Below are 15,998 nucleotides of genomic sequence, written 5' to 3'. Positions count from 1 at the left end.
AGGATGCAGGAGGAGTGCAGAGAAGCACAGCGCCGGGGACAGACAGCGGTAGGTAAGTATGTAGTGTTTGTTTTTTTAACGTTTACGCTGGTAACCAGGGTAAACATCGGGTTACTAAGCACGGCCCTGTGCTTAGTAACCCGATGTTTACCCTGGTTACCAGTGAAGACATCGCTGGATCGGTGTCACACACGCCGATCCAGAGATGTCAGCAGGAGATCCAGCGACGAAATAAAGTTCCGGACTTTCCTCAGCGACCAATGATCTCCCAGCAGGGGCCTGATCGTTGGTCGCTGTCACACTGAACGATTTCCTTAACGATATCGTTGCTACGTCACAAAAAGCAACGATATCGTTAACGATATCGTTATGTGTGACGGTACCTTAAAGTAGAATATATTCAATTAGACTAGTTTAGATAACAACAGAAGTGGATTGAGTAAAAAAAAATCATACTGAATTAGATTAGACGAGATCTGAAATATTTAAATAAATAGAAATAAGAACTGTCACGGATCCCACCGCGCTGCCACCAATATGTTACGGATCCCACCGGGATCCCACCAATCTGTCACGGTACACGGGGAAGATACCTTAATCATCCCCACCAATCACACCAATATGTCCTGAACCGGGGTGGTTTGGTTGCCCCTGGTTCCTTCTGAAGGGGATTTATCTATATCCCACTTCCCAGTTCCGGTTTGGAACTTGCAGTTCTCTGGCGCCCCCGTTACCCTTAGGTCAGTCGGGGTACTGCACTTAGGGTAATTAGTCACCAGAAAGGCTGCCTGCTATCTACTGGCTGTAGGGCACGCTACAGCGAGTGCGATATAACTACTTCCACACAGTCGGGAACAATAAATATCAACACCACAGCTCGCTGCAAAGACGCCCGATTGCACAGGACAAAGTATGCTGCCACCAGCTCCGATTAATGGGTCCGGAGCCAACCCAAATAAGTAGCGTAATTCACTTCAGAGGACGCAACAGTTCGTTTAGAGCATGGAGAAACAAGCTAATAATTTTATGTTTTATTCCAAAAAAAAGGTAGGCAGTGTTTACAAAATATAAAAGGATATTATAAAGAAGGCAAATCATGTGTACCATACAATTGCAAATAAAATTGGATTAAAGTTGAAAAAAGCACTTACATAGCGTCCAGATCATTTCATTTCATGGCTGTGGAGGAGAAGGATGACCATATATCCAGATGCATCATACATCTGACCAGCAGCTACCCCCCGGACAAAAGACTTCAGAAAACTGCTCGCTTCACTACTTGTCTCTTAGCCTAAAACCCAGGCACTCCCCCTGTGGTGACATCACTTAGGGGCTGAAACCTCCCCTTTTCTTAGAATATGAAAACTATTTTTTGGCCCACAGTGTGTCGATTCTCTGTTCTTGGATGTAGCACATCTCAGTGTGCGCGATAATACACAATCAAATACCTCATGTTCCTGACAGATACCATTAAATAAAACTACTCAACCTAGATTAGGGTAGATTAAACTTAAAATTAGAATGCGCTAGACTGAATTGACTAGATGAATCTGTATTACGGTAGTTTGCAAAGGTATTCACCACTTCGGCATTTTTTGTGTTTTGCTTTCTCGCAAGCTGGAATTCCACTTTTTTTTTGAGGGTTTGCATCAGTTCATGTATAGAACATGCCGACAACTGTGAACCTTTGGTTTTCTTTTTATTGTGAAGCAAATAACAAATAGGACAAAATAACTGAAAACTTCAGTGTGCATAACTATTCACACCCCTAAAGTCAGTACTTTGTAGAATCTACTTTTGCGGCAATTACAGCTGCAGTCACTTTGGATAAGTCTCTATGAGATGTCCACATTTTGCCACTGGGATTTTTGTCCATTTCTCAAGGCAAAACTGCTCCAGGTCCTTCACTTTAGACGTTTCACCTGGTGAACCGTGATCTCTTCACATCTGACCACAGATTCTCCTTTGGATTAAGGTCTGGGCTGTGACTCGGCTACTTAAGATCATTCACACGCTTCCCCTTACACCAGTCGAGTGTTGCCTTAGCAGTATGCTTTGGGTCATTGTCTTGTTGGTAGGTGAACCTTTGTTACAGTCTCAAATCACTGACAGACTGAAACAGGTTTTGCTCAAGAATATCCCTATATTTTGCACCATCCTTCTTCCCCTTAACTCGCACCATTTTCCCGGTCCCTGATGCCAAAAAACATCCCTACAGCATGATGCTGCTACCACCATGTTTCACTGCAGGGATGGTGTTCTTGGAATGATGAGCTGGGTTGGTTTGTCGCCAGACAAAGTGATTACCTTGGTGGCCAAAAAGTTTAATTTTGGTCTCCTCTGACTACAGCACCTTCCTTCATACATTTTGGGAGTCTCCCCTATGTCTTTTCACAAACTAAAAAAAGAGCCTTACAATTCTTGTGTGCAAGTAAGGGCATTTTTCTGCCCACTCTTCCATAAAGACCACCTCTATGGAGTGGACGGCTTATCATGGTTGTATGGTCAGAAATTTCAGTCTCTGCTCAGGGTTACCTTTGGTGTCTGTGCTGCCTCTCTGATTAATGCCCTCCTTGCCCGGACTCTTGGAAGGTTTTTTGTTCTACCATATTCTTTCCATTTAATGATAAAGCATTTGATGGTGCTCCGGAGAATCATCAGAGACTGGGATATTTTTATAACCAAACCCTGACTTGTATTGCTCAACAACTTTGTTCCTCCCTTGTTTGGAGATCTCCTTGGTCTTCATTGTGCTGTTTGGAGATCTCCTTGGTATTCATTGTGCTGATTGGAGATCTCCTTGGTCTTCATGGTGCTGTTTGGAGATCTCTTTGGTCTTCATGGTGCTGTTTGGAGATCTCCTTGGTTTTCATGGTGTTGTTTGGAGATCTTCTTGGTCTTCATGGTGCTGTTTGGAGATCTCCTTGGTCTTCATTGTGGTGTTTGGAGATCTCCTTAGTCTTCTTGGTGGTGTTTGGTGATCTCCTTGATCTTCTTGGTGTTGTTTGGAGATCTCCTTGGTCTTCATGGTGTTGTTAGGTCTTCGTGGTGTTGTTTATAGATCTCCTTGGTTTTCATGGTGTGGTTAGGTTGGTTGTGCCTCTTCTTAATGGTGTTACAGACTCTGTGGCCTTTCAGAAATGGTAAAGTGTATATACTGACAGACCATGTGACACGTAGATTGCACACAGGGAGACGTCCTGTCACTAAGCATGGGACTTAGGAAAGGAATTGCTTGAACCAGAAATTTTTAGAGACTTCATTGCAAAAGGGGTGAATACATATGCAAATGCAAATTTTTAGCTATTTGATCCCATACATTTAATTTTTGCCTATATTTTCTCACTTATTTACACACAGGTTGTAATTTAACAAAATAGATAAAACGGTAAGGTGGGGTGAATACCTTTGCAAATATGTGACATTAGTTTATATATGTCTACCAGGACTACCTAGTCTACACTAAATTACTCTAGATTAAGATAAATTACACTAGTTTACATTAGACTATATTAGTTTAGATGAGACTGGACCATATTATACTAGACTAGATTAAAACTGACTAAATCTGGCTATTTTTACTACACTAGATTATACTAGACTTTACTAGAGTAGACCAGACTAGACTAGACTGGTCTGGTCTAACATTATATTAGACTACACTAGATTTGACTATATTAAAATGCACTAAATCCGGTTATCTTGACTACATTAGATCGGACGACATTATATTACATTCGACTATATTAGGCAAGATTACACTAGACTAGCTCTGATTATCTTGTGTACACTTGATAAAAGAAGGTTATACTACACGACATTAGACTCAACTATATGACTTTAGATTGGACTGTACTAGATCAGATTATATTGGACTAGATCTGATTATCTTGACTGCACTTGATAAAATAAGCCTAGTCTACACTAAAATAGACCAGATTATGTAAAATAGACTAGACTACAATAGACCAGACTAGACTATATTAGAAAATAATAGATTTCACTAAAGTAGATTACACTATATTTAATAAAACTAGACTACATTAGGTCAGATTATTTTAAATACCCTGTATTATAGTAGCCAACATTAGTTTAGACTAGATTATGCTAGATTAGATCATAATATATATATAGGTTTTTTTATTTATACTATTTTAAACAAGCCAAGACTACAATCAATTGATCTCTAGACTAAGCTAGATTTAACTAGGCTATATCACATTAAACTAAAGTATACTTATTTAGACTAGAATATAGTAGATTAAACTAGACTATTTTAGATTAAACTAGATTAGATTAGATTATAGAACACTAGATTAGACTACCTTTTATTAAATTATGCAGAAATAGTTATAATTTAGGACAGAAAGGAGGACCATGGTCTTTTGATGTGGGGAACTCCCAGTACAATTATAACAATGAAAAATAGTCAGCGACACAGGCCATGGAGAGATGTTAGTATGAGGGCAGTTCAAAAAATGTATTATGATGACATCGTATGTTGATGTGCCTGTGCGAATCAACAAAAGCCCCGACGCGCGTTTTGCATTGGCTCCCTCGAGAGGAGGGGAGGCAATATATTTTTCCTTTTTTCCTTATGTAATTTTCTTATTTTGTAATTTTTAAAATGTAAAAGATGAAAATATATTTATTTTCCTTTACTTAAATACAAAAGAAATGTGTCATCTTTAACTTTAGGCTTTTTAGAGATGATTTCATCTTCAACTTGCTTAACTGTTCACATTAACAGTAATTTTGACCAGGGGTGCACTTACATGCCAGTGTACTCTAGATCTAATTATTTTAATTTAACTAAATTAGACTAGATTATGTTAGACTAGAGTATATTGGATTAGATAAGAATACATTAGATTACAGTATGTATGTATGTATATAATTTTTTCTTATCTAATCCAATATACTCTAGTCATATATAATCTAGTCTAATTTAGTTCAGTTTAATAATCAGGTCTAGATTACACTGGCTTGTAAAAGTTTAAATTAGAATAAACTAGACAACAGTAGTTAGACTAAACTATATTTATTAGACTAAATTAGATGAGACCATATTAGATTAGAATACACTAGATCATGCTATACTTGACCTGATTGTTTTAACTGAGCTATATTAGATTACACTAGATTAGGCTATATTAGATTAAACTAGACTATATTAGATCATATTATACAAGGCCTGATTGTTTAACTGCACTAGATGAGACTAGATTATATTAGATTAGACTGCACTAGATTGGACTAGTCTATAGGGGATCAGACCACACTAGATTAGACTAGACTATAAAATCAAACCACAGTAGATTAGACTAGACTATTAGATCAGACTAAACCAGATTAGACTAGACTATTAGACCAGACTGCACTAGATTAGACTAGACTATTAGATCAGACTAATCTAGATTAGACTAGCCTATTGGATCAGACTACTCTAGATTAGACTAGACTATTATATCAGACTACACTACATTAGACTAGACTATTAGATCAGACTACACTAGATTAGACTAGACTATTAGATCAGACTAAACCAGATTAGACTAGACTATTAGACCACACTATACTAGATTAGACTAGACTATTATATCAGACTACACTAGATTACACTAGACTATTACACCAGACTACACTAGATTAGACTAGACTATTAGATCAGACTAAACCAGATTAGACTAGACTATTAGACCAGACTATACTAGATTAGACTAGATTATTATATCAGACTACACTAGATTACACTAGACTATTAGACCAGACTACACTAGATTACACTAGACTATTAGATCAGACTAAACTAGATTAGTCTAGACTATTAGATCAGACTACACTAGATTAGACTAGACTATTAGATAAGTCTACACTAGATTAGACTAAACTATTAGATCAGACTACACCAGATTAGACTATTAGATCAGGCTACATTAGATTAGACTAGAATATTAGATAAGACTACACTAGATTAGAGTAGACTATTAGATCAGACCACACTAGATTAGACTAGACTATTAGACCAGACTGCACTAGATTAGACTAGACTGTTAGATGAGACTACACTAGATTAGTAGATTAGACTATTAGATCAGACTACATTAGATTAGACTAGAATATTAGATAAGACTACACTTGATTAGTCTAGACTATTCGACTATTAGACCAGACTGCACTAGATTAGACTATTAGATCAGACTACACTAGATTAGACTAGAATATTAGATAAGACTACACTAGATTAGAGTAGACTATTAGATCAGACCACACTAGATTAGACTAGACTATTAGACCAGACTGCACTAGATTAGACTAGACTATTAGATGAGACTACACTAAATTAGACTATTAGATCAGACTACATTAGATTAGACTAGAATATTAGATAAGACTACACTAGATTAGTGTAGTGATTAGTCTAGACTATTAGACTATTAGACCAGACTGCACTAGATTAGACTATTAGATCAGACTACACTAGATTAGACTAGACTATTAGATCAGATTATCCTAGATTAGACTAGACTATTTTACCAGACTACACTAGATTAGGCTAGGCTATTAGACCAGACTATACTAGATTAGACTAGACTATTATTATTTATTTGTATAGAGCCATTAATTCCATGGTGCTGTACATGAGAAAGGGGTTACGCACAGAGTTATAGAGAACATTTACAGTACACAAATGTACAATGACAGACTGGTACAGAGGGGAGAGGACCCTGTCCTTGCGGATTTACATTCTATGGGGATCAGACTACACTAGATTAGACTAGACTATTAGACCAGATTATACTAGATTAACCTAGACTATTAGACCAGACTACACTAGATTAGACTAGACTATTAGATTAAACTAGACTAGACTATTTGATTAGACTACACTATATTAGAATAGACTATTAGACTAGACTGCACTAGATTAGACTAGACTAATAGATTAGACTACACTAGACTAGACTATTTGATTAGACTACACTATATTAGACTAGACTATTAGACCAGACTGCACTAGATCAGACTACACTAGATTAGGATATAGAGCAAAAAGAATGGTATATAGCAGCATCATATCAATCAGTGTTCAATAATACTATTAATCCAAATCATGACTTTGATATTTATTTTATTTTCACAAAGTAACACCTAACAACAAAAACACAGATTATTTCCATTAGAAATTATTATTACATCACAAAAGAAGAGAGAAATTTTTTTTTTTTTTTTTAACAGCTATGTTAAGACAAATAATATTTACTCACAGTCCAGGTTTGCCAAATCTTTGCTACCTTTTTTCTCCTAGTACGAGACTGAGACAACATTAATTCATATTTACAGTTCACATTCAGCTTTTCGGTCAGCTCTTTTAGGGTTGGAGGAGAGGTCTCCTTCCATTTTCTAGCCAACAGTATCCGAGCCGTTATCAATATATGTGATATCAACCCTCTAATTTGTTTAGGAAATATTTCCAAACCGATGTGTAAAATCGCCATTGAGGGAGTAATTTGTACCACTACCCCCGTAATCTCCATAATCAGTTTCAACACATCACCCCAGAAGGATAAAAGCTTCGGGCACAAGTACCAGATATGTCTCTGGTTGCCTACTAGTCCACATCCTCGCCAGCATAAATGGGAGGATTGCGGATTAAATTTTGCAATTCTCTCTGGGCATAGATGCCATCTCATTTGAGTTTTCTTTAATTGTTCCACGTGATTTATACAGGCTGACACTCTCTTAACCTCCTTTATGCTATTTCCCCATAGTTTTAATTCCAATACCTCCCCTAATTCTAATTCTCATTTTTTCATATAGGGCAGTTTAATCTCTTCCACTGGATTAATTAAAGCTCTATAAAACACCGACATTCCTTTTATAGTTGGACCTACTGTTACTATAAGTTTTCCCATCTTTCCCTCTCCCGTAGTACCGGAGTGTCTCGCTATTACAATTTTATTTAGAAAATTCCTAATTTGTAAATACTGATTAAAAATATTTTCGTATTCCAATATATTTATTAGCCAATTGATCAAAAGGGATAACTCCAGTGCTTTCCATTATATCTGCTAAAGTTTGTATACCTGCCCCTTGCCATTGTTGGAGGTTTAAATAAGGAATATGGGGCTCAATGGCATATATTGATAATGTTTCACATGGAATCCCTAGCAGCGAGGGCAATAACAGTCTCCATAACCGGATTGCCGCCTGCATTGTTGGCAATAAGGGGGAGGAGGGTCCGGATTGAATTAACTCTGTCTCTAACGCCAGATGCGTGGAACCCCGTCTAGAATAAAATTTTTCTATCTGCATCCATCTGTGGTTTCCAGTCATCTGCCACCATTCTTTTAAACCCACTAATATTGAGGCTCTATGATATGCCATTAGATCCGGAACTCCCATCCCCCCTTCTTCCATAGGTAGATATAGTAACGCCTTTGCTACGCGTGGTTTCTTATATGCCCATATATATTTACTAACTAATAATTGTAGGTCATAAATATATTTTTTGGTATATATATATGACTTTGGATCTCTGGTCGTATTTGGGGTTTCCACATCCCCATTTACACTAGATTAGGCTAGACCATTAAACCAGACTACACTAGATGTAATTAGACTTCATTTAATTGGTTTAGCTTAGAGTTGCTCATGTTGGAGTAACATAGTAACATAGTAACATAGTTAGTAAGGCCGAAAAAAGACATTTGTCCATACAGTTCAGCCTATATTCCATCATAATAAATCCCCAGATCTACGTCCTTCCACAGAACCTAATAATTGTATGATACAATATTGTTCTGCTCCAGGAAGACATCCAGGCCTCTCTTGAACCCCTCGACTGAGTTCGCCATCACCACCTCCTCAGGCAAGCAATTCCAGATTCTCACTGCCCTAACAGTAAAGAATCCTCTTCTATGTTGGTGGAAAAACCTTCTCTCCTCCAGACGCAAAGAATGCCCCCTTGTGCCCGTCACCTTCCTTGGTATAAACAGATCCTCAGCGAGATATTTGTATTGTCCCCTTATATACTTATACATGGTTATTAGATCGCCCCTCAGTCGTCTTTTTTCTAGACTAAATAATCCTAATTTCGCTAATCTATCTGGGTATTGTAGTTCTCCCATCCCCTTTATTAATTTTGTTGCCCTCCTTTGTACTCTCTCTAGTTCCATTATATCCTTCCTGAGCACCGGTGCCCAAAACTGGACACAGTACTCCATGTGCGGTCTAACTAGGGATTTGTACAGAGGCAGTATAATGCTCTCATCATGTGTATCCAGACCTCTCTTAAATGCACCCCATGATCCTGAGTAGATTAAGTCTAGACTAGAATTAAAAATATTTAGTGTAATGTGCATTTTATGTTCCAGGTGATGGATATGATAAAGAAGAGGATGTCAAAGACCCCCATATTCAGCAGCACGGTAAGCAAGATACTGATACAATGTCAGACCCGGGGGGCTTCCGAAAGAAATAGCAATGAGTGAATATTATAGATGTGCACCCACCTCCCTCCAAGTGCTTGTATTGATATTGTATCTCATACTGATATTTTTGTGACACTTTCCTCGCAGGCTACAACCGTCAGCTCCTATTAAGGATCCAGGAGATGGTAAGAGAACCTCAGTATACCACCCCCCTAAAATAATGCAGAGGTGGACGTCCAGAAAGATCAAGAGAGTCATGCTCCTTTCCCCATCACTGACATAGGACATAATGAGCAAACATTGGGGTGTCAGGCTTAGTGGCGACAGACTAAACTGAAATTAGATTAGACTAATGTAGGTTAGAATAGATTAGTCTAAACTACACTAGATTACACAAGCTTATACTCGACTAGAGTCAGTTGGAATAGATTAAACTAGAGTAGGATAGACTACAATAGGTTAGAATAGATTAGTTGAGACTAAAATAGGCTAGATTAGATTAGACTTGACTAAAGTAAATTAGAATAGTTTAGACTAGAGTAGATAAGGCTACTGTAAAAAAGAATAGATTAGTCTAGACTAGAGTAGGTTAGAGTAGATTAGACTTTACTAAAGTACATTAAAATAGATTAGAGTAGAATATATTAAGATACATTATGATATAATAGCTTAGGCTAGACTAGAGTAGGTTAGATTAGAGTAGACTAGAGTAAATTAGAATACATTATACTAGGGTAAATTAAATAGATTAGTATGGACTTGGGTAGATTAGAATATATTACACTAAACTAGAGAAGGTTAAATTACTCTAGACTCGAGTAGTCAAGGCAAGTTTATACTAGACTAGAGTAAATTAGAATAAATTAGTCTACAGTAAGATAAACTACTATAGATTGGAATAGATTAGTCTACAGTAAGATAGACTACTATAGATTAGAATAGATTAGTTTAGACTAGATTCAATTAGAATAGATTAGTCTACAGTAAGATAGACTACTATAGATTAGAATAGATTAGTCTACAGTAAGATAGACTACTATAGATTAGAATAGATTAGTCTACAGTAAGATAAACTACTATAGATTAGAATAGATTAGTCTAGACTAGAGTAAATTAGAATAGATTAGTCTACAGTAAGATAGACTACTATAGATTAGAATAGATTAGTCTACAGTAAGATAAACTACTATAGATTAGAATAGATTAGTCTACAGTAAGATAGACTACTATAGATTAGAATAGATTAGTCTACAGTAAGATAAACTACTATAGATTAGAATAGATTAGTCTACAGTAAGATAAACTACTATAGATTAGAATAGATTAGTCTACAGTAAAATAGACTACTATAGATTAGAATAGATTAGTCTACAGTAAGATAAACTACTATAGATTAGAATAGATTAGTCTACAGTAAGATAGACTACTATAGATTAGAATAGATTAGTCTACAGTAAGATAGACTACTATAGATTAGAATAGATTAGTCTACAGTAAGATAAACTACTATAGATTAGAATAGATTAGTCTACAGTAAGATAAACTACTATAGATTAGAATAGATTAGTCTACAGTAAGATAGACTACTATAGATTAGAATAGATTAGTCTACAGTAAGATAAACTACTATAGATTAGAATAGATTAGTCTACAGTAAGATAGACTACTATAGATTAGAATAGATTAGTCTACAGTAAGATAAACTACTATAGATTAGAATAGATTAGTCTACAGTAAGATAGACTACTATAGATTAGAATAGATTAGTCTACAGTAAGATAAACTACTATAGATTAGAATAGATTAGTCTACAGTAAGATAGACTACTATAGATTAGAATAGATTAGTCTACAGTAAGATAGACTACTATAGATTAGAATAGATTAGTCTACAGTAAGATAAACTACTATAGATTAGAATAGATTAGTCTACAGTAAGATAAACTACTATAGATTAGAATAGATTAGTCTACAGTAAGATAGACTACTATAGATTAGAATAGATTAGTCTAGACTAGAGTAAATTAGAATAGATTAGTCTACAGTAAGATAAACTACTATAGATTAGAATAGATTAGTCTACAGTAAGATAAACTACTATAGATTGGAATAGATTAGTCTACAGTAAGATAGACTACTATAGATTAGAATAGATTAGTTTAGACTAGATTCAATTAGAATAGATTAGTCTACAGTAAGATAGACTACTATAGATTAGAATTGATTAGTCTACAGTAAGATAGACTACTATAGATTAGAATAGATTAGTCTACAGTAAGATAAACTACTATAGATTAGAATAGATTAGTCTAGACTAGAGTAAATTAGAATAGATTAGTCTACAGTAAGATAGACTACTATAGATTAGAATAGATTAGTCTACAGTAAGATAAACTACTATAGATTAGAATAGATTAGTCTACAGTAAGATAGACTACTATAGATTAGAATAGATTAGTCTACAGTAAGATAAACTACTATAGATTAGAATAGATTAGTCTACAGTAAGATAAACTACTATAGATTAGAATAGATTAGTCTACAGTAAGATAGACTACTATAGATTAGAATAGATTAGTCTACAGTAAGATAAACTACTATAGATTAGAATAGATTAGTCTACAGTAAGATAGACTACTATAGATTAGAATAGATTAGTCTACAGTAAGATAAACTATTATAGATTAGAATAGATTAGTCTACAGTAAGATAGACTACTATAGATTAGAATAGATTAGTCTACAGTAAGATAGACTACTATAGATTAGAATAGATTAGTCTACAGTAAGATAAACTACTATAGATTAGAATAGATTAGTCTACAGTAAGATAAACTACTATAGATTAGAATAGATTAGTCTACAGTAAGATAAACTACTATAGATTAGAATAGATTAGTCTAGACTAGAGTAAATTAGAATAGATTAGTCTACAGTAAGATAAACTACTATAGATTAGAATAGATTAGTCTACAGTAAGATAAACTACTATAGATTAGAATAGATTAGTCTAGACTAGAGTAAATTAGAATAGATTAGTCTACAGTAAGATAAACTACTATAGATTAGAATAGATTAGTCTACAGTAAGATAGACTACTATAGATTAGAATAGATTAGTCTACAGTAAGATAAACTACTATAGATTAGAATAGATTAGTCTACAGTAAGATAGACTACTATAGATTAGAATAGATTAGTCTACAGTAAGATAGACTACTATAGATTAGAATAGATTAGTCTACAGTAAGATAAACTACTATAGATTAGAATAGATTAGTCTACAGTAAGATAAACTACTATAGATTAGAATAGATTAGTCTACAGTAAGATAGACTACTATAGATTAGAATAGATTAGTCTAGACTAGAGTAAATTAGAATAGATTAGTCTACAGTAAGATAAACTACTATAGATTAGAATAGATTAGTCTACAGTAAGATAAACTACTATAGATTGGAATAGATTAGTCTACAGTAAGATAGACTACTATAGATTAGAATAGATTAGTTTAGACTAGATTCAATTAGAATAGATTAGTCTACAGTAAGATAGACTACTATAGATTAGAATAGATTAGTCTACAGTAAGATAAACTACTATAGATTAGAATAGATTAGTCTACAGTAAGATAGACTACTATAGATTAGAATAGATTAGTCTACAGTAAGATAAACTACTATAGATTAGAATAGATTAGTCTACAGTAAGATAAACTACTATAGATTAGAATAGATTAGTCTACAGTAAGATAGACTACTATAGATTAGAATAGATTAGTCTACAGTAAGATAAACTACTATAGATTAGAATAGATTAGTCTACAGTAAGATAGACTACTATAGATTAGAATAGATTAGTCTACAGTAAGATAAACTATTATAGATTAGAATAGATTAGTCTACAGTAAGATAGACTACTATAGATTAGAATAGATTAGTCTACAGTAAGATAGACTACTATAGATTAGAATAGATTAGTCTACAGTAAGATAAACTACTATAGATTAGAATAGATTAGTCTACAGTAAGATAAACTACTATAGATTAGAATAGATTAGTCTACAGTAAGATAAACTACTATAGATTAGAATAGATTAGTCTAGACTAGAGTAAATTAGAATAGATTAGTCTACAGTAAGATAAACTACTATAGATTAGAATAGATTAGTCTACAGTAAGATAAACTACTATAGATTAGAATAGATTAGTCTAGACTAGAGTAAATTAGAATAGATTAGTCTACATTAAGATAGACTACTATAGATTAGAATAGATTAGTCTACAGTAAGATAAACTACTATAGATTAGAATAGATTAGTCTACAGTAAGATAGACTACTATAGATTAGAATAGATTAGTCTACAGTAAGATAGACTACTATAGATTAGAATAGATTAGTCTACAGTAAGATAAACTACTATAGATTAGAATAGATTAGTCTACAGTAAGATAAACTACTATAGATTAGAATAGATTAGTCTACAGTAAGATAGACTACTATAGATTAGAATAGATTAGTCTACAGTAAGATAAACTACTATAGATTAGAATAGATTAGTCTACAGTAAGATAGACTACTATAGATTAGAATAGATTAGTCTACAGTAAGATAGACTACTATAGATTAGAATAGATTAGACTACAGTAGGTTAGAATAGATTAGACTAGAGTAGATAAGGCTACTGTAGAAAAGACTAGATTAGTCTAGACTAGAGAAGGTCAGAATAGGTTCTAATAGAATAGAGTAGATTAGGCTACATAGGTTAGAATAGATTAGTCTAGACTAGCAAAAATTAGAATAGATTACACTCAGCAAGAGAGGATTAAATTATTTTAGACTAGAGTAGGATAAAACAGTTTAGACTAGACCACTATAGGTAAGAAGATTGGATGACTGGAGAAGACTTCACTAAACTTCTCTGAATTAGATTAGACTGAATAATTAAACTTAAACTAAATCAGGCTGGGCTGAATACAATGAACTACACTAGATTAGGCAAGACCGATTGATTGAAAGGGAGCTGGACATTAAACAAACTTTGTATAAATCAGTTGGAATGGTGAATGTAAGAAACTTTGTAATTAATCTAATCAGTTAAATCTGCTTCTTTCTGTGAGACACTTCTTCCCCCACTTGACTCCTGAACTTGAGGTGGCAGATTACATAGCCTTTCTACAAGGAGGAGAGCAGAGTGAGAAAACAAGCAGAGGGAGACATAGAAAGATAATGCTGAGTTTTCTAACAAGTCTTTTACCTAACGGATTCACATCTACACTGCTCAGTACTGCTATGTAATTTCCTCCATACTCCTGCTGCTGCTCTCTCATATACACAGGGCCACTTATTCTGAAAAGTTACCTTTTACACCAGATTAGATTAGACTTGACTGGACAGTTTTACATTATGATCCGTCTTACTGTTTTTTTCTCTTCCCCAACACAGGTTCTGCAGAGTGCACAGACCACAGCTCATTACAAGAACACAGACTCAACCTCTATTCCTCAGGATTACATGCTGCCACCCAGATGCTTCTCATAGATTACACCTCGATTTTGTCCAAGGGTCACTCTCTGCTACTTACCTATACTGCAAAGGGGCAGCCCAACAAATTCACCTGTCCGGCTGATTAAAGGGCACTAGGGTGACTCCAGATTTGTTCCTTCTCTTACTTTTGGTGTCCTACCCATAGAAGGTCAGGACAGCACAATAAGGGGATGGGGACCATGGGAGGAACAGTTTACCTACAGCAGCCATTACAGTGCCTCCCACACTCAGTGGGCACTGTCATACCCTTTCTGACAATGTAGGAAGCTCCACGTTGTAACCTTGGTCATTTCACACCTTATTTTTTATCTCTGACTATATGTTGTAGTGTAGATTGTAAGCTCAGTGGGCAAGACACCTCTCTCCTTGTCTTGTATTTCCAGGTTGTGACCTCTTTGCTGTAAATAAACCTATACAGACTCAATGCGACTTCTCCTTTCATTACATAAACCTGTTCTGCGAAAGTTCTCAATGTCAATGAGCTGCACATAAAGCCAGAAGAATATTATCGTGCAGCAGACGGAAACCCCGAATCATAGCAGACTGTGCATACACTGTGGATCCACAGAGGAGAGGGCGAAATAACAGGGAAAAACCTAAAATAATAACTCCGGTACCTTCTGTCTGGCTCACAGTGATACTTTGTATATCAATACAGACAAATTTAAGGGAATTTCCTTAAAAATTGGTCCCAGTTTCTTTTTTGTTAAAGTTGTAAAGTTGGCATATTCTAATAGCTAAAAGTATTAGCCAGCACTGTTAAAGGAAAAGGACTCAATATACAAAACTAAAAATGTATTCAGTATCTCCTGCTTGTTCAGTGTCTGCCGGGAGCTGCCCCTGATCTGAAAAGAAATTACATCGAACCTGATGATTTTTCACTAAAAACACCACAATTTCCAATGCATTTCCTCTGACTTACTGGGAAACATACAGTCATCAAAACACAAAATCAGACTGCAGTTAGAACAAATTCTAAAATCAATCATATCACAACGTGCCCCAATAATAACAGTGACA

The 15,998-nt window shown here is 34.9% G+C and overlaps 1 protein-coding gene across 1 annotated transcript in view; it reads left to right on the top strand.

Annotated features, from left to right (window-relative positions):
- Positions 1-15,400, top strand: part of LOC138680989 (adhesion G-protein coupled receptor F3-like) — a 37,475-nt gene extending 22,075 nt beyond the window's left edge. The window contains exons 10-12 of the mRNA XM_069768175.1: positions 9,378-9,431; positions 9,582-9,619; positions 14,877-15,400. Coding sequence (XP_069624276.1) covers positions 9,378-9,431; positions 9,582-9,605 — 78 coding nt within the window. The 3' untranslated portion in view covers positions 9,606-9,619; positions 14,877-15,400. The remainder of the gene's footprint in view (positions 1-9,377; positions 9,432-9,581; positions 9,620-14,876) is intronic.
- Positions 15,401-15,998: the final 598 nt, after the last annotated feature.

The sequence above is a fragment of the Ranitomeya imitator genome, chromosome 5 (assembly GCF_032444005.1).
Source record: "Ranitomeya imitator isolate aRanImi1 chromosome 5, aRanImi1.pri, whole genome shotgun sequence".
NCBI classification, from domain to species: domain Eukaryota; kingdom Metazoa; phylum Chordata; class Amphibia; order Anura; family Dendrobatidae; genus Ranitomeya; species Ranitomeya imitator.
The sequence above is the reverse complement of the archived record's forward strand: the minus strand, read 5'-3'. Positions and strand labels throughout refer to the sequence as shown.